The sequence below is a fragment of the Manis javanica genome, chromosome 9, assembly GCF_040802235.1.
Source record: "Manis javanica isolate MJ-LG chromosome 9, MJ_LKY, whole genome shotgun sequence".
NCBI classification, from domain to species: domain Eukaryota; kingdom Metazoa; phylum Chordata; class Mammalia; order Pholidota; family Manidae; genus Manis; species Manis javanica.
This window is the reverse complement of record NC_133164.1, coordinates 13,842,830-13,863,064: the sequence shown is the minus strand read 5'-3', so window position 1 is coordinate 13,863,064 and position 20,235 is coordinate 13,842,830. Positions and strand designations below refer to the sequence as shown.

Below are 20,235 nucleotides of genomic sequence, written 5' to 3'. Positions count from 1 at the left end.
GACGGCGAGCACGACGCCCCCTCCCGTCACAACTACTGTTGCATAGCTGTGCTCCATTGAAAGGGCAAACGCCTCTGAAGGAGAGCTACCGTGAATTCAGTAATACCTTAAAATGAATTTTCAGAAAATTTATTCCATCTGCCTACATAAATTTGAAAAACAGCCTATATGTCTTCATACTTTCATTCCCCTTGGTTTAGACTACGGTAGTGCTTGGTGAGCATATGCATCCAGGGGTTGCCTCCCAGAAGTTTCCTGTGGCCTTTTTCCACTGGATGGGAACCCCTACACTCCCTCGCCCCCCACCCAATGCCAGCTTTCCTACGCCTCTTGTAAAGTTGATACGGGACTGGATGGTCATAGCTGACACATGGGCCCAGCGATAGAAATGAAGAGTGCTAGGGTTCCCGCTTCCAGGAAGGTCATCTGTAACACGCGCGCGCACACACACACGCACCGCTGCCCTGAGTGGTCATCTGTAACACACACACACACACACACACACACACACACACACACACACCGCTGCCCTGAGTGGTCATCTGTAACACACACACACACACACACACACACACACACACACACACACCGCTGCCCTGAGTGGTCATCTGTAACACACACACACACACACACACACACACACACACACACACACACACACACACACACACACACACACACACACACACACACACACACACACACACACACACACACACACACACACACACACACACACACACACACACACACACACACACACACACACACACACACACACACACCCCTGCCCTGAGTGCCTGCGGGTAACACAAGGGAAGGCAGCTCGGGAGCCGACCTGCAGCGCGCAGGTGAGGCCTGGAGGGCGCGATCAGAACTAACTGGGCATCCTCACACCCACTTTTGTGGGCAGCATGGAGCCCTTTAAACTTATCCAAGCCCGCCTTGCCTTCATCCTTTCGTTTCTTGCGGCCGGGGAACTAACAGGGTACACAGTCCTCAAAAAACGTTTTAGAAAAGCGCAGTCTCAGAGCGCCCCTGGTCAGGAGTCCGCGCCCCGGGGCAGCCGAGCGGCCCCCGCAGCCCCTCGGCCTCCTCCCTGCCCCGCGCCACCGTCCCGCCGGCGGAGGGCACCCCGCGGGCGCTGGGAGAGGCCCCCGCGCGGCCCCGGAGCTCCGCGTGGGAACGCGCGGGCGGTCGCTCTCCCCCCGCGGCCCGCGCGGCGCCCCGCCCCTCCCCGCGGCCGGGGCCCGGCTGTGATCGCGTTCCAGGCAGCAGGCGGCTCCCGGGCCGGCCGGGCGGACGGCGCGCCCTGTGATCCGCGGCCAGGGCGCGCGCCTTGGTCCCGGGGCGCCCGCCTGTGATCGCCCGCCAAGCGCCGTCCGGAGCCCGCGCCGGGGTTCCCTCCGAAAGGGGCCCGGGACAAAGGCGTCGGGGAGCCGGGCTCCGGCCGGCGGCGCTGGTCTGCTGCGGCCTCCCCGGAAGGCTCTCTCGTACACCCGCACCCGCCATCGACCAAGTCCCCCAAGGTTCCCTCAAACCTCCCCAGCAGGGACCCCTGATGTCCACTCGCTTCTGGACATAGCCAGGCGGCCGCGCGGCTCCAAGTTACGAATGAGGCCCTGGGGCTGCTTGTCCCAAGCACGAGAGAAAACGGTAGATTCCCGCCTCTGTCTCTCCAAACATGTGTCCAGTTAAAAGAAGGCCTCCGTGGCGTGGTATTTGAGTTCAACCCGGGTGATTATCAGAGCAGGTGTGAATAGTTTAGCAAGAAGCATTTCTCCCTTAAACGACTCCCTGTGCAATCTCAAAGCAGACAAAAGCCTCACATTAGCATAGGTTGTGCAAAGCCACCTGTTCAAATAACTCGGGCAAATAGTGAAAAACAGCCTCGGAAAGAAGAAAAGAATTCAAACCCAGGGCAAATACTTGAACACAAGTCGCAGGATTAAGCTTCATCACAATAACAGGCAGGGAGGGGAGAAGTGTTTCCCGTTTGTAATACAAACTGTTATTTTTAGCAGTCTATCTGATTCCATTAGATAGTGAGATAGCAGCTTTCATAGCCTTGTCAAAATAAAAACTTGTGAGAAAACTCCAGTCTGCTCCAATCCAGCAAGCGTGTGTGTTTGAAAATCCTGATTTCAGGTAATAGTGAGCAGATATGATTTTGTTTATACACAATAGGTCGGCGCTGGAGAGGCAGTAGTTATGATTTGTTGTTATTGCCTGTTTACAGTCCAAGAAAATAAAACCACGATCTGATTAGCATTAATTTTCAATATTTTTGAAATGTCATTTTTATGTTCTCTGGCATAAGAGAAAAGCGTGGGAAGGAGCGGGAGGGCTGCAGAGAAAGGAGCCAAGAGAAACTTGACTTGCAGAGAGTGGGTGGGAGATGAAAGGGTGGCAGTGGCAGAGCTGGTGGCGAGGCCCAGGGCCCAGAGCATGGGAACAGTGCCCGTTGATGCAGTGGGCACGTGGGTCTTGAAGGGGCCAGAACTGCCGTTAGACCAAGGTGAGAGGCCTCTGCCTCAAGCCTCCTGCTTTAGAGGACCCCAGTCTAGCCCTCCGCTGACCTGGCCCGGCCCTGTGGGGTGAAGCATCTGAGAGCCACCGGACACACCTATCTAGAGCCCATCCCTTCAGGCGCTTGCTCCACGAAGTGTGATCCCCAAACCAGCAGCATCTGTGTCACCTGGAAGCTTGTTTGAAATGCAGGCGCTCAGCCCTGCCCTCTGATCTGTGTAACAGGGTAACAAGAGTCTGCATTCGAACAAAATCAGGGTCGTTGGGGTGCTCCCAGTGACTGCTAAGCCCACACAGTGATCCCCCAAGTGATACACTCCAAGTCAATTCCTGAACATTAAGGATCCAGGGCACTGATGTGGAGCACTCGGGATCCTGGCACGGGCTGCTCAAATGGCCCCAGGCCACTGCAAGAACCTGCGTGGACCCATTGCCCAATGCCATCCTTGCCAGTCTGTGAGGGTAAGGAGAGGGAGAGGCGGACAGAGCCATCTGGGGCGGCCCTTGTGCACATGAGGACCTTTCAGGTGTGGCTTGTGGGCATAAGCCAGGGCCCCCACACCTCCACCTTTCAGCACAGAGTTCTGAGAAGCCAAGAATTCTAAATTGGAATCAGGCTTTTCAGGTAGATCTGAAGGATTACCAAGGCTGATGGAGAGTGTGCATTTCATTGAACACTTTGTTAGCTGGGTTTATAGCTTTATCTATTTAGGCATGTGATATGGGGGCTTCCATTTGTGCCCTTGCTCTGAGCTAGAAACTATTAGGGATGGACCAGCTGGTAATAGATACTTTCTACATTAAAGCAGAGAAAAAACGGAGAGCAAGGATTGCCATAACATAGCCCACTTAGCACATAAATACAGTCTCCAAGCAGTTGTCTAAAAGTTTAAACTACATCTGAATTTTTTGATGTTGTGATGTGGATGACAGTTGTTTGCCTGAAACAAGGATCAACTTGTTCAACTAACAGTATGAAACCCATTCATTCTTTTGACCCACACTGATTATCCTTCTACTACAGTCCAGATGCCATGTTTAGCCAGGCTCTGATCTAAGAGATCTGGCTGCCTTCAAAGCTCCCTTGATCCTTAAGCAGGCTAAGCTTCTCTTTACTAAACAAGCTTGATTTTTCAATTTCCTTCTCACCAAAATGATAAACTCCAAGTCAAATCCTGCAAGATCCTAAACCAGCTCTGACCTGGAGTGGATTTGAGTGACAATTTGGCTTAATAGGCAGGATTGGCAGGTGGATGGTGCCCAAGTTTGTCTTTCTGGCTGCACAAAGAGAAGCCAAATTCAACTGCCTGTGTGTTATGCAGGATATTGACAATTTTCTTACTGTGATTTGATATTATTATGCAACCTGGTTGTTGAAATATCTTTACTGGTGAAGTTTCTGTCATGTTTACCAAGGATGAGTTCTTCGCTTGCACATGGGTCACAAATAGCCACTGCCCCTCATCATGTGTGGTGTCCTATTAGGGAGGAAGCAATATGGTAAACTCACTCACATTAAAGGATGCTTTAATGTTTTATACCTTTCTGAGAATACGGTATCTTATTTTTAAAAGGACCTCAAGGAAAGAGCACAAAGTATCCATATCAATGAATCACAAATGACGGCCTTCAAGCATCAGATGGGGAACATATTTTGTGTAGAGGATTTTCCCAGGGCTCCTTAAATCACAATACATGGGCAGCCCTGGTCTATCCACTCAAAAACCTGGCCTTGAATAGAGGCTCCTAACACAGATCAAATCAATAAAGTGGTATCTTCATCATGTAGGGATAACTACTGCTGACTCCAATATAGAACATGTCCTCAAAAAGGTTATACTATCTCCATCCCAAAGACTAAAAGTCAGGAAATCCTTTAGGGTGGAGTCATACTGTAAGTAGGGGAAAAGGTAACAAAGGTGAGAAAGCAAGAAAGAGTACCAAAAGCTACCTTCAGACAGCTAACCTGTTCTCCTCCATGGGTAGGACAGGCTAATAGCAGTCTACCTACCAGTCCCCACCTCTGGAGCCCAGCTGCTTGAGAAAGACTTGAAAATCCAAATTCCACCAAAACACGTAAATCGTCTCAGGTTCCTAGTTGCCATGTGCATGTCTGTCCCCACACGTGTAAATCAGAAGTTTGAACAGCATTACAATATGAGGAAACACCTAAATTCTCATGGAAATTTGCCTACACTTTTCTCTTTGCCTGATAACTGATTTTTGGTACCTGCCCAAAAGACATGTGACAGCAAATCTAGGCCTGTTGTGTAATTTAGAAACAGAATGTCAGTAAAAACTAGATCAGAGATAGAGTAGATCATTATTGTTATTCTCTGCTAGTTGCATTGACAATGTAGTTTGTATTCATCACTGTTAACTTAGTTCTCTTCTGAACTCTTTTGTCGTGGTAGTTATGTATTTATAAAAAAAAAAAAAGATTTCAAAGTTTTGGAAGTGATTGTTTATCTGTCCTAAAAGTGTTGGTCAAAAATTGTTTTTAAATGCAGAGCTTATGTCCAGTATTCACACAGCCTATATTTTTTAAAGGTATCATTAATATACAATCTTAAGAAGGTTACCCCTGAGCAACATTGTGGTTCCTACATTCACCCATATCATCAAGTCCCCCCACCAACCCCACTGCCGTCACTGTCAGCATAGTAAGATGCTATAGAGTCACTACTTGTCTTCTCTGTGCTCTACTTCCTTCCCCGTGGCCCCACTACATTATGTGTGCTGAACATAATGCCCCTGAATTCCCTTCCCCTCCCTTCCCCCCAACCCTCCGCAACCCCTTCCCCTTTGGTAACTACTAGTCTCTTTTTGGAGTCTGTGAGTCTGCTGCTGTTTTGTTCCTTCAATTCTGCTTTGTTGTTATATTCCACAAATGAGTGAAGTCATTTGGTACTTGTCTTTCTCTGACACGTGGCCTGTACTTTTAATGGGAATACATTGGAATTTTCAAACTGGTCAGATATTACCAGAGAATAGGAACACTGAAAAGATAGGTAGACTTTGCTACAAAGCTTCTCTGAAGAACTGGGTAACTCATGAACTAATGAGAACATCTGATGTAAAGATACTGAAGCCAGGAGCTTCTGTGTGGAGAGAGAAGACATTACTCATAAATAAAACATAAACAACTAGTTCATACTAACTGAAAAAGGCACTATGACTTCTCTGTACACAGTTTCTGGACTTAAAATTAACCCATGCTCATTGTAGGTAACTGGAAAATTCAGAAAACCAAAAACAAAATCAGAATAATCAAGCTGGTTAGAAATAACTACTGTAAACATTTTGATCATTAAATTTCAGAATTTGAAAGATACAAATGTGCTTTACAAAATGTTAAAGAAATTAGGTAATTTTTCCTACTTAATATGATAAAATGCATATTTACCCCACATCATTAAATCACCTTTGGCAATACTATTCTATTGGCAGCTTAATACTTTAAGGCATGAGCATACCAAATTTGGACTCTTAAAAATTCAGGTTATTTCTATTTTCGATATTATAAGTAAATTGCAACAAATATCTTTGAATGTATTTTATTGTTGGGATTTAGTTATATTCTTTGAGTAAATTCCTAGAAAATTTTGAGCCAAAATATAGGAATATTTTAAGTACCTTGATGTGTGTTGCCATGTGACACCAGAAAGTTTGTATAATTCACACTTCCACCAGCATGTTTGAAGGTGCGTGGTTTGCTGTATCCTTACCAACAGTAAGCTTTCTCTGTTTGAACGCTTCTGAATTGGAGAACACAATGTACCCTCATTATTTTCACTGTATATGTTATAAAACAAGAAGGAAGAAACACTGGAGATATTAAGTACAAGAAACCAGCAAATTTCAGTAGAACATTAAGGTAACTGGAGACATTTATCTCTGTTCTGTGAAATCAGACATCCCTATTTCTCAGCACTAGTTTAAACTGCCAAGGTGAACTTTCTTGAAAATGTCTTCCTTTTTGAGGAAAGGAATTCTGGGGTCAATATCTTCTGTGCGTTTGTGTGTTGGCTCAGTTACTACATTTTAACAAGTGGCATCAAAACAGCAATGATGCTTTGTATAAATTCTGCTAGTGGCAGTCAGATCAGTTAGAACGGAGTCAGGTCACTTAAAAGTCAGATCAAAGAAAACTAATGAAAAGGAGTTAGTTTATTCTCAGATGAAGAAAATGCATACCAGAATAAACTTGACTGGCACAACTCTAGATAGAATATCTATGTATTGTGGGGGAAAAAGACAGCCTTCTGGATAAAACGAATTTACACGGAGCACATAGTTTGGGATAGTCTACAGAGCTGCTGTTGAGGGTACACAGGGGACCCACAGGGGGCCACTCCCTCCACTGGAGTGAATGACACAGTCCTGGAAAATGGCCCCATCAGTGATTCCGCATGGGGCATTATTATATCCTTAAAAGATCACAAAATGCTGTATCCTACCTATGTGAAAAGTGATTTTGTCAGCAAGAGGCACCCTGTTTCCACAGGCTCCCTGGCGAAGCTGTGCTTTTTGCCTCAAGCTAGGTTGGAGCGCGGCTGCACATTATGCTCACAAAACTCAAGCTGATGATTTCTACAGACCACAGAGCATCACCTCTTGCTTATCTAGATGTGGATTCTTCACTCTGTGGTTGATAGGTGGCACGTTTTCATAAAACCTTTTGTTTTCAAAAATTTTTATATCTAGATAAAAGTTGCAGTAATAGCACAATGAACACCTGTATATCTTTCCTCTATGTTCACTCACTTAACATTATTCCTACATTTTGCTTTCACTCTATAGATAGATCAGTAGATAGACAGATGATAGATATAGTTTCTGATACAGCACCATATGTGTATATGCATACATATATATGTGTGTACTACATAAAATATTTATATATTAAAAATATTTTTATATACTTATTTATATATAATATATAAAATATTTTTGCCAAACCATTTGAAAGTAAGTTGCAGACATCATAACTCTTCACAGCTAAATATATCAATGTGTATTTCCTAAGAACAAGAACATTCTCTTACCTAACCAATAAGAGTAAATTCAGGAAATTTGACGTTGATACACACTAGTATCTGCTATATAGTTCTCAAATTTTCCCAGTCATCTCAGTACTCTCCTTATTGCATTTTTGTTTGATCTGGAATCACACAGTGCATTCAATTTTGTGTCTTTTCAGTTTCCACTTAATCTGAAACAATTCCTCAACCTTTTGACATTTTTAAGGAGTACAGGCCAGGTATTTTGTAGAATGTCCCCAATTTGGGTTTGTCTGTTGATTTTAGGTCATGCTTTTTTTCTTTTGGGGGAGGCAGGAACACCACAGAAATGTGTCCTTGCCTCACACATCAAGAAGCAAGTACTGGTTACGTTAATGCCGTCCCGAGGTTAGGGGGAGCCCACCAGACTCTTCCACTTAAAAGATAATTCACTCTTTGTGAACTGATTAATCTGGGAAGACACTTCCAGTCTATGAAAATGCCCTGTCTTCCCCCGCCCACCAAACGTTCCCCCTAGATTCACTTAGCAGCTGATATTGAATTTTGTCTGAACTATTTATGACAATGGCTGCAACATGGTACTGTCAATCCTTCTACATTTATTAGTTGGCACTTTACTGCACTCTCCCACCTATCTTATTAAACTCATGGATTTTTTAAATTTTGGTATCATTAATATACAATCACATGAGCAACATTGTGGTTATTAGATTCCCCCTATTATCAAGTCCCCAACACATACCCCATTGTAGTCACTGTCCATCAGCGTAGTAAGATGCTATAGAGTCACAACTTGTGTTCTCTGTGCTATACGGCCTTCCCTGTGCCCCCCCCGACATTATGTGTGCTGATCATAAAGCCCCTTATTCCCCTTCTCCCTCCCTTCCCACCCACCCTCCCCAGTCCCCTTCCCTTTGGTCACTGTCAGTCCATTCTTGGGTTCTGTGAGTCTGCTGCTGTTTTGTTCCTTCAGATTTTGCTTTGTTCTTATGCTCCACAGATGAATGAAATCATTTGGTACTTGTCTTTCTCCACCTGGCTTATTTCACTGAGCATAATACCCTGAGGGCTCCATCCATGTTGTTGCACATGGTGGGATTTGTTTTCTTCTTATGGCTGAATAATATTCCATTGTGTATATGTACCACATCTTCTTTATCCATTCATCTACTGATGGGCACTTAGGTTGCTTAGACTCATGGATTTTTATCTTAATAGACTCAGTATGGACTCATGGATTTTAGAATCTGTTACAAAATGGAAAGTTTTAAAATTCCCAATCCTCAGTTGGCTCTTCTTTTCTTACAACACTCCTAACATGATATAAAGTGTCTCATGGAGACCCATTTTAATTTTGTCTAGGTAGTCTGCAAAATTTTAAAATATTTTTCATGTAATGCCCTCCAAAATTAAATATGATTAACCTTTGAATCAAGCACTGTTTTGAAATACCTAAAGCTGCCACCTATTGGAATGGATAATTGCAAGTTGGCTAGTTTTATGGGCATGGTTGCTGTGTTTAAGACTGAATTGAGTCAGAATCATCCAATGTAAGCTTTCTGTAAAACATTCCTAGTGTACCTAAGTCTTGATCTTGGTTCTTCTTGAAAAATCATACAAGCCCAGTGTTGACGCCAAGGCAAATTAGATGGGTCTGGAATATAGATGGCGGTCTTACAGGGCCGAGGCATGCTATTTCTTTTATTAACGTTATTTTTAAGTTCTAAGTTCAAATAAATGTACATTTCTCTCAGCTTTTCAACACACTACTGGTTTAGTTTTTGAAAAAATTGGGTTATTTTTCTCAGAACATTAAGTTTAAAAAGCAAAAAGCTCAGTTAATCCATATTCTTTCTGTCTTTTAGAAGAAAATCAACAGCTTACACATAAAAACCTTATGTTCTCCAAAGGGTTTTTAAAGTGCTCTGCTGTACCTTTCTCCAAGACCATGCTGTAGATTCAAGAATACAGTGGGTGTAAAGATATGCACAGTATGGTTGTTTGTAAATACCTTTTTAGACGTAAGAAAAAAACTGTAACCTTGAGCAGGGGTTCAATCATTTTTGACTTTCTAACGCTGTTAAATATCATCAAATGTACAGCAGAGCTTTTAGAGAGCCTATGTGGTCTAATTTTAAGCATAAATATCATGGAATAAGTTTTGCCTGATATGGTAACAATTAATAAAGAGGCTAGTATTTACTGAGTGCTAACCACATCATTCAGCATTGCTCCAAAGCAGCACTGTCTGGCAACAAGAATCAGCTTTATTTAAAATTTCAGTCCATCACAAGCCAATAAATGATTCCACTGCACATGGCTGGTGTGCAGCTCAGGCTACATGTGCCCCACCAAATTCAACATTCAAATTGGTCTCTAGCCCGTCCAACAAAATTCCAACAACCCTGAGTTTGGAGATCATGGCATTGTCAAATGGCTAAGAAGTTTCTGGCTTTCTGGACATGCCTAATTACAAACAGTTCATAGACTGGCACTCGTCCACATACCATCTAATGTATCACTGTAATATTTAATCTTTGCAACAGCCCTCTGAGAAAAGTATTTTGCCTATCTCAATTTTACAAAGAAACTGAAGCATAGTGGGCTTCCCAACTATAAACACCCGCAGTTAGCAGACAGTAGAATTCATATTCAAACCCAGACAGCTAACGTGCAGAGGAGCCAGTATCTGAACCAGGAAGACGGACCCCAGAGCTCGTGCTCCTCCCCAGGTACTTGTTTCATTTTAACTACACAGGAAGTAAGAACAGTTTGGTGTTGGCCATCAGATGAGGACCTCCTCAAATATCCTGTCTACAGTCTAACCCCCTACTTTCACCCATACTCCTCTCTTCTCTTGGTGGAGCCCAGGGCCTTTTTCCTGTCCCAGGCCAATGATTCGTCCATTGTTTTTTGGGTTCTCTTGGTCCACCAATCATCCCAACCGAAGCCACTGAGCAAGAGCAGGAACTGTATCCATTTTACACATGAAGACGCTGAGGTTCAGAGAGGTTAAGATACTTAAACAAGCATGTTACTAAGGCTCTATGGCTACAGGGTGACCACCTCCTGTTTTGTCAAGGAAGGAGCCAGTTTATTGCCCTGGAACCTTGTCTGGTTAGCACTTTCCTTTCACTCTCAAGGGTCCCACTTTGGACAATAATTCTTGGATCACCCATGTTGCTAAGCAAGTGGTAGAGACAGAACTGACACACAGACGTGTGATAGACTCTGAAACCAGGGCTTCCTGTAATTCCAGGCTACCTCTTAAAACTTCAAAATCATAATGTTTAGAAGATTTGTTCTCAGTCATTATTCATTCAGCAAACATTTATTGAGCACCTGCTATGTGGCACTGTGCTAAAAGATGTAATTAAACAATGACTAGGGCACAGTTCCAGTCTTTAGAAACTCATAGTTTAGTGAGGAAACAGACCACTGTTTGATACTTATAATTAGGGCAGACTACATAATTCATAAGGCCCAATGCAAAATGGAAAAAGCAGGTCCTTTGTTTAAAAATTAAGTATTTCAAGATAGCAACAATAGGACAGTAAACCAAGTAAGGTTCAGTTTAAGCAATGAGGGGTGCTCAGGGTATTATAGAAATACATAGTAGTTCCCTCGGGTGAAGGCTGATCTAAGATGACTTCCTAGAAGAGAGGAAAACTGGGCTGAGCCCAGAAAGTGAGGCTACCACTCCCACATGGACTTTCTCCTCTATTTAGAACACAGGTTATTGAGGACAGTCTGTCATTCTGACTTAAACATCAATCATCAACTTTTCTGACACACTACACCCTAATTATCTACTGTGGAGCTGCGACACTACCATGGCGGGCGCGGTGTTCTGCCCGGATCCCCCTTCAAGGGCTTGTTGCTTCAGCTGTTGCAAGTGCGGTTGGGGGGCAGCTCTCAACCACCAGCCTGACCGGCGCAATGACCGGTCAGGGTAGAGGCATAAACACCTGGCCATTGGCCCATGGCCGGAATACCCTGGAGGGCATCTTTGCTTCAGGGCAACATGGGGTCAGCTGAGGTCCCATGACCAGTATTCCAGCTTCATTTTCCCCTCTGTCATATCCTGCTTCTTACCTCGATTCCACAAGTGTGGGTCCCAAGAACACCCCCTAATAAACATTCTGAACACTAAACTCCATCTCAGACTCTGTATCCCCAAGAACCAAAATGCAACACATTATCAAAGAAGATTCCAGTACTTGGGAAGGATTTTTATTTGAAAATTATTGGTTACATGTATACTAAAACATTTTCCTCAAACCCAAAATACAAAATGGTGGAAACAAGAACTCTGTATGTGAATGTGATTAGCCTGTGGTTTAAAATCCTCAATTTGATAAGGATCAACACGGCCCCCCAAAATGCATATATCACACTGTATGGAGAGCAGATCATGTATTTACTGCAATTCTTGAGGAAACCTATTAACTATTTTTCGACTAGTACTTGTGTAATGATGTAGTCCCTAACTTTATGGAGTTAAACGAAATTTCCTGTTAGTGACACACACACGATTTTCAAGAAACTTTTGAGAATTAGGTTATTTGGTGGCTAAGCTGGACTGACCATAATTATGGCTTTTAGGATTTCTGTATTGTCTTCATTTGAACTTGGTTTTCTTCATTCCAAGTGAAAGATTTCTTTCCTTTTCATCAAATGTAAGTCCATTCATTCCCTGAACTACAGAAGCTTTTTTCTTGAGAATTGATGTCCAGAATGTCATGGTTTCCTAGATAAAGATGTATCTCAGAAACACTCCTAAACAGAATCAGGTGTGGAAATGACTTACACATTGAGGTGCTAAATCTAACACATGTCAGGACATAAGATTCTGAACAATAAACTTTTCAGAATTAGCTATGAAACAAAATACTCAGTTTGAGAAGAGAGGCTTCGAATTTCTCCAATCAAACCCTCTGAAAGAAAAACAGATTTTCAGCAGCAGTTTACAGAGACAATCTGATCAACTGATAAGTTAAGAATTAACTCACCAAATTGTCACAATACTTAAAAAGCCTAAGTCGCTGCCACATTGAAGTGCCTTATATAGTATCTTCACAAGTTAAGACACCAATCATTTATGGTGTTGGGAAGCTTTTGGAAGTGATTGGTAAGTTTATGGCATAGATATGGTGATAGTTTCATGAGAGGATGCTTATCTCCAAACTCATCAATTTGTGCACATTAAATAGGTACAGCTTTTTGTATGTCAATCATCTCTCTTAAGTGGTTTAAAATAAAAACCCAGAAAAATCTTATAGATCCTTATATTTTTATTTCCTTTGCAACTGGATTGAGGAAGTGGGATTTATTTAATTAACTGGCTAGAGAAAATACAGACCTTGACCTCTCATGTACCAAGATATTCAAATGAGGCCATTTGCTTAGGGCCACAAGACAACCTTTAAACAGCCTCATATTTTAAGAAATCAGCAGAAATAATTTCCCAGATGCAGATTAGTCACTTTTAATTGACTAAGCCACTGAATCTCAATGAGATTCTAAAAGAAAAACAAGGCTGAGAACTCTTTTTCAGTTAACTCAACTGTGAAGTGTAACATGCAACAGAAAACAGAGGAAGAGCCCAATATTAATCTAACCATCTCTCAGCGGGGGGTGGGGAAGGACACATTTTAAGCATCCTAGAGGCTCCCTTCTTATTTCTCAATTACGAACACCTGCACCTCCCCGAAGCAAAGCACTGTTCTGCCTTTGAACACGGTAGCTTAGCCGTAACTATGTTTGAACTTTGTAAATATGGACTCACATAAACACTATTTGGGTCCAGGCTTATTAAGCTTGTGAGGTTTCCCTGTACTGATGTGGGTTAGTCGCTATGATTGCAATGGAGTGTTCCCTCACATCACAGTGCCTTTTCCTTCTGCTGTTGATGAGCACTGGGACTGTTCCAGTTTGTGCTCATTAGGAGTTCTGATCCTAAGAACATCCTTGAATACATCTCGTGGAGCACATCTGCACATGTTTGGAGTAAATTCATGGACCACAGGGTGTGCAGTTTGAGCAAACGCTGTCAGGCTGTTTTCCAAAGTTGTTCTGTCAATATGTATTTTTTTATACACACAGTAGTGCATGAGAGTTCCCACTGCTCCACTGGCACTCGATGGAAATTCTGTCTTAAGTTTAGCCCTTCTGGTGGGTGGTTAGTGGTATCTTGCTGTGGTTTTAATTTGCATTTCCCTGGTAGAGTGAGCACTTTCCAGTTATTGGCCATTTGGATATACTCTTTGTGGAGTGCCTATTCAGCTCTCTTGCCCGTTTCTCTAATTGGGGCTTTTTCTTTTTTTCTTAATGAGTTTTAGGTGTTCTTTATGCTCTACTGTATTGGTTCTCAGACTTCAGTCTGCATCAGAACCACCCTTAGGACTTGTTAAGACACAGATTACTGGTCCCCACTGCCAGAGATTCCAATTTAGTAGGTATGGGGTGAGATGCAAGAATCTGCATTTCTAACAGGCTCCCAGATGATGCTGAGGCTGCTGGTCCAGGGACCACACTTTGAGAACCAATGTTCTAAGTGTATTAAATGTAGTAGCAATAGATATTTAGAGCAGTTTAGACAATGTCACCTTTCAAAAACAAAAACTCAACAATTTACTACTTGCTCAAACCCAGGACATAAACTCATACTCTCTCCTTTCTGCAAGATGGGCAGCTATCTCTCTGCTTAGAATATTTGGGACACTTAATTAGCCAAGAGGACAAGTCGGTAACAGAAGTCGTGTTTCTTTGTTTTATTTAATTTTAAGGAAAACTCGATAGTTCAGCAGCAAGGAACATGAGTCAATAATCCCTCCTGGAACAAAAATACAGATCTCTGAGTGAAGATGAAAACTGCTATTTATTTCAATTGGATTTTGTTTCATTAAGGAATTCTATGGTGACATTAAAACAAATAAAATAGAAACTTTTTTTAACTGCCTTAACCTCTTAAGACCAACTAAACACATACATATTTCAAATATTTCTACTGTTTTAGCAACCCTCAGTATTATAATCGTTATCATTTCTGGGTCCAGAAATATTAATCATGACTATTAAATAACTTACTGGTTTACTGAACTAAACATTAACCATATTATTTCTAAGTACAAAGAGCTGAATAGCTACTACAGTCAATGTACTTTGGTAGTTTGCTGTACATGTACTTTTTAAGGCTTGATTCTATAAAACATCGGTTTCTTTCTATTGAAGAGTCCAAAAACCTGCTGTATGAAGGTATAAAATTTGAGGGTGGTTACACCTTATTCTAAGAGGTCATGAGAGTCCACTTGAAACTATGACAGTAAAGCCTTTCATAACTTTAGCTCAACATAACCACCACCACCATCAAGAAAAACTAAAGGCTCATAGTTCAAATAAACTACAGCAGGTCCTAGGAAGTATGATGGTTTGATTCACTAATCAGAAAGATGTGAACAAACTGCTATTATGGATCAGAAGTAAAATAACCTGGACAGGTTCATAAAAGTGGACCTCTGGGTGCATCTTGAGAATGTACGGCAAAATGACGGTCAGTGTTTGCAATGATATTCAGGTTTCCCTCACCAAGTCAGGGAGCCTATGCATACAATTTAGAAGGGATTTCAATAAAGTCTAAACCAAAAGGTTTATAGTCAACAGAGGGTTAGGTGTCCATAAAGCAGAAACCCAAACATGACTGCTTACTACAAACTCAGGACTTACAGTTCACGGTTTGGTCTTTTTTTGAAAATATCACCATGCTCAGACTAAAACTGTAATGGTTACCAGGGTGGAGTCATGCAAATATGAAAGACAATCAATGATCACACTTGTGTCCTTCATTATCAAATCACCTCTACGGGCTCCTATTTTGAGGAAAAAGCACTATTTTCTCCTCTTCTTTTAGAACATATAATGAAACAGTGTCCTTCTATATTTTAAACATATATCCTTTTTTCAGGGGAGGGAGGCATGAGGTGTAGACTCTCACTACTATAATGTCACTTAAAGTAAAGTATATCTTTTGGTTTTCCTATTCGTTTTATCTGTTACTACTTTAACCAGAGGCCAGGGGGAATAATGGATCCTAGTTATGTAAAAGAAAAGGGGTGAGACAAAATGGCAACTTCACATAGTCTGAGAAAATACAGTCCCTGATATAACTGGAGAGTAATAGGTAATTCTGGAGGCAGTAAAAAAAAAAAACTATGACAACTTTGTCTTAAACCTTAGAAAACGAGTTTTGGCTCTGGAGTCTCTGAAGGCACAAAATCTGGTAGACAGCTTTTATTGGTGGCCTGCACCTCTGATTTGGATAAGAAACAAAATATTATGTGACAAAAATAATAAATCATTTTGTTAGAGGTTGAAATCAATGAGTGACGCTGGAGGAAAAAATCCAAATAAAGTAACCTCTTTTTGTTGGTATGAAAAAAAGGAGAATATAGTTTATGCAATACACAAACTGTTGCAAAAATGCCTTTGGAATAGATTTAACATTGTGGTAGAATCACAGTGCTGTCTCAAAAATGGTTAAGGTTGAAGGCTGTCCATTGGAAGCATTCAAAACCACATGGCCATTCTGAGTAAAATCTGGGTAATTCCTTCTGAAGTACACCTGTTAAAAAGAAAAAAGGCACGCATATAAATAACATGTTTAAAAGTTTTAAAGTCCTCTTCCCTAAGGCAATGCGTTTCTGTGCCCACTTCTTCCTGTGAGGCAAATTATATCACTGGTGGGGGCACAATTAAAAAAAACAGGGACATATTCATCCTACGGAGAAAGTAGCTCCATTTAAACTCTCAGTGGGCCTGGGCTTAATGCCAAAACCCTGTAGATCCACTTTAGTTCTGATCATTCTGATTCAAGATAATGTTTTATCATTACATTAAATTGATAAGCAAAATCATTTAGCTGACACAAAACCTGGAGATAAATTAAAAACAGAATGACAAAGGGGCCGGGAAACCTAGGGTCTGCACGAGGGTTTCTCATTTTCACACATAAAATGAACACAATAGATTTGGGTGTTAATATCAGGTTGGAATCCGTATATTTTATAAACTCTGATTGACAAGCATTGAAACCCTGGCGTATATGTATGAAATATCCCAGCATTTAATTTGTGCGGCAAAGCAGTTATAGGGGCTATAGAAATGTGATCTGCGGATAGTGGGTCACAATAATGAAAAGAGAAGCGAAAGCTTTAACAATGACTCAACCAAGCAACTTCTCTAAAATGTAAGATGATACCAAATAATAGGATGGTTCTTTGCCAAGCCTTTGAGTTCTTGAATTCTACCAATTTCTAGCTGAACTAGAAGAGATACAGGTTTTCTGATAAATGTATAATCAGAGCATAAAGGAAATGAAATGCTGTCAAGTTTCTCTGTTCCACAATCATCAGTTTTTAGTAGCTGTATCATATCTCGGTTCCTTGACAGATGCACATAACAAAATGAAATAATGTCAAGACTTGTGAGCTCTTATCTCAAAATGTGTTTGGGTGAAAAAGGACTTCGAATGCAATTTTTTTTTTTCCCCAAAGAAGAATCTGAGAAGTTTTGTTTGAGTCTTTAAAACAGAAAATGTACCACCTATCTGAAGCTGACACATGTCATGAGCTGGGTCTCTCAGTCATAACGATTCTGAATCTATTTTTACAAAACCTAGCTCCAAATATATCTGTGGGTGCTGTCAACTAAGTTATCATGGGAGACAATGGACTTCATACACAAAAAAGAAAGGTGCAGGACACCTACCTTTGTATTAAGTGTACTTTCCTTTTCTCATGCTTATAAACTCCTTACTTTACTACACATGAGTAGCATCATTACACAGGAAATACTACTACAAAAAGATCATTACACAAGAAATACTATATATTAAAATGTCACTTAAGGAGAAAAATAAGAACTTCTCCATGAACACTTGGACCTCACTGGGTGAAATCTAGGGCTATTTCCAAATGAAAGTATTTGAAAAATAGACTTTTTATGGGGGTAATTTCATATCCATCCCCTCCCATATCCTTACATTTTTAAAGCTAGGCTTTATTTTGTGTGGGTACATACTTATGTACTCCAAAAAAGCTATTTCTTGGTGAAACTAAAAATAGTCAAAAGGACACATGAAAATACATTTCATTTTCTTCTGCTTAACAGAGAAATCAAAATAAAACAGTTCCTTCTTTGCAATTTTATGTAATTTTTATGAAAAAATGTTATTAGTAGCAATTTTTAACTGAAATGGTTTTAGCTTCATAATCTGAAATACTTGAACTGAACAATGAAAATGAGCTTCCAGTGTATAAAATCCTTGATTTGACCTTTCTTTTCCTCATCTGTTGCCATGTTTCAGAATACACTCTAACAGCAGAAGTGAGAGAAAGCATATTTTTCCCAGTACAGGTTTGAAGATAGTTGAGATGACAGAACACCTGTTAGCAAGGTCCTCATGTCAGCAGCTAAACCTGGGATAGAGAGACCCATCTTGGCTCTCTCCCGGGACTCACTGCAGATCCTGAAAACATCACTTGGCCTCCCTCCACACTGGGTGCCTCATCTGTGAAATGAGACAATGATTTACTTCAAGGGAACTAATTAATGGCTACAAACTGCAGGTTGAAAACCTGCCGAGTTAAGTGCTGGGTGCGATCATCATGCTGCTCAAAGAAGTGGCCCCTTCGTGCCTGGAAAGCAGCAGTCACGCAGCTTGAAGGTGAAAATGAAACACCTTGGAGGCCGTTTGGAGGATCTTTTGACTTTATCTTAAAGAGCCCCAGTGTGGTACTCGAGACACATTTATTTCAGTGAATAAGGTAACTGGGAGGCAGAAAGGTAGTTAAAAGATTACAGAATGTGGAAGGCTAACACTTGCTAACTGGTGACTTTAAGTAGTTACCTAGGCTCTTCTGCCTCAGTTTCTCCCATTTGTCAAAAAGGATAATAATGCCAGCTCAGAATGTTTGTCAAGATTGAAGGAGACAATACCAAAAAAGTTCAAGTTTAGGGAAAGTAAAATATGAGGCCAGCGGGTACTGGGTCTCCTGCCCCTCCTCCCCTCCTTCTCTTGGGTTCGGTTCATTACAGTTCCTCTAATGTAAGTTGCAATTACATTTTTACTTGAAATCTAACCTGTCAATAAAGCCACCATCATGGAATTAGATCTTACTAAAAGCAGCAGAACAATAAAAATACCCCTGCATGGATACAGGCTAGCAACCAAGTTTTATTTACATTGTATTTACAAGGGAATGGTTCATTACGATGAATTCTGGCTCAAGACTCTGCCAGTTTGTTCTGTTGAACTGCATGGCCCTAGTTCGACCCTCATAACCAACTCCTTATCTTTAAAGCAGGTCTGACTTTGGCATACATTCTGGTGGGTATATTGTCAAAGCTAAAGAGTGATGCTCTTAAGAAAATGGAAATGGATTTTCTCTCCCTGTATTACTTCAAACAGCAGGTATATTTTGAGATTAAAAAACGTAAGCCCCAGGGGCGGAGCCAGGATGGCGGCGTGAGTAGAGCAGTGGAAATCTCCTCCCAAAAACACATAGAGCTATGAAAATATACCAAAGAAAAATCTTCCTAAAATAGAGACCACAGGACACAGGACAACATCCAGACCACATCCACACCTGCAAGAACCCAGCGCCTTGCGAAGGGGGTAAGATACAAGCCCCGGCCCGGGGGGACCCGAGCGCCCCTCCCCCCGGCTCCCAGCGGGTGGAAAGAAACCGGTGCAGTTTTTTTTTTGGCGAGTGCTTTTTGGAAGCCTTAAAGGGAAGGGCCCCCATTGCTAGGGAGGCAGGGTGGCGGGACCGGTGAGCAGGTGCCTGGGACCGGCGCCTGAGGACAAAGAATATCCCGCGTTTCTCCCTGCGGGACTGGCGGGCGGGTGCCTGAGACCGGCGCCTGAGGATGGAGGAAATCGCTCGTTTTTCCCCTTTTTTTTTCTCTTTTTGGCGAGCGCTTTTTGGAAGCCTTAAAGGGACAGGGACCCCGGTGCTGGGAGGCAGGGCAGTGGGACTGGTGAGCAGGTGTCTGGGACCGGAGCCTGAGGACAAAGAATATCGCGCGTTTTTCCCTGCGGGACCGGTGGGCGGGTGCCTGAGACCGGCACCTGAGGACGGAGGAAATCGCGTGTTTTTCCCCTTTTTTTCTCTCTTTTTGGTGAGTGCTTTTTGGAAGCCTTAAAGGGACAGGGACCCCGGTGCTAGGGAGGCAGGGCGGCGGGACTGGTGAGCGGGTGCCTGGGACCAGCGCCTGAGGACAAAGAATATTGAGCGTTCCTTCCCTGCGGGACCGGTGGGTGGGTGCTTTTTGGAAGCCTTGAAAGGACAGGGACACTGGTGCTAGGGAGACAGGGCAGCAGGACCAGTGAGTGGGTGCCTGGGCCCGGCACCTGAGGACCAAAAAAAAAAAAAAAAAAAAAAAATCGCGTGTTTTTTCCTTTTTTTTTTCCTTTCTGTTCCCTCTCTCATTGTTGCTGTTGTTGTTTTGGTTTGGAGAGCGCTTTTTGGAAGTCTTAAAGGGGCAGGACAGGTCACTTAGACCAGAGGCAGGGAATCTGGGGATCTCTGGGCACTCTAACCCCCTGGGCAGCAGGGAGCACAGAGGCCCCTTACGGAGATAAATAGCCTCCCGGCCGCTCCCCCTCCAACGGGGCTCCACC

The 20,235-nt window shown here is 42.3% G+C and overlaps 1 protein-coding gene across 1 annotated transcript in view; it reads right to left on the bottom strand.

The window, feature by feature from the left end:
• Positions 1-11,770: 11,770 nt before the first annotated feature.
• ABCC4 (ATP binding cassette subfamily C member 4 (PEL blood group)) overlaps positions 11,771-20,235 on the bottom strand; it is a 228,747-nt gene continuing 220,282 nt past the window's right edge. The window contains exon 31 of the mRNA XM_073212444.1: positions 11,771-16,173. Coding sequence (XP_073068545.1) covers positions 16,066-16,173 — 108 coding nt within the window. The 3' untranslated portion in view covers positions 11,771-16,065. The remainder of the gene's footprint in view (positions 16,174-20,235) is intronic.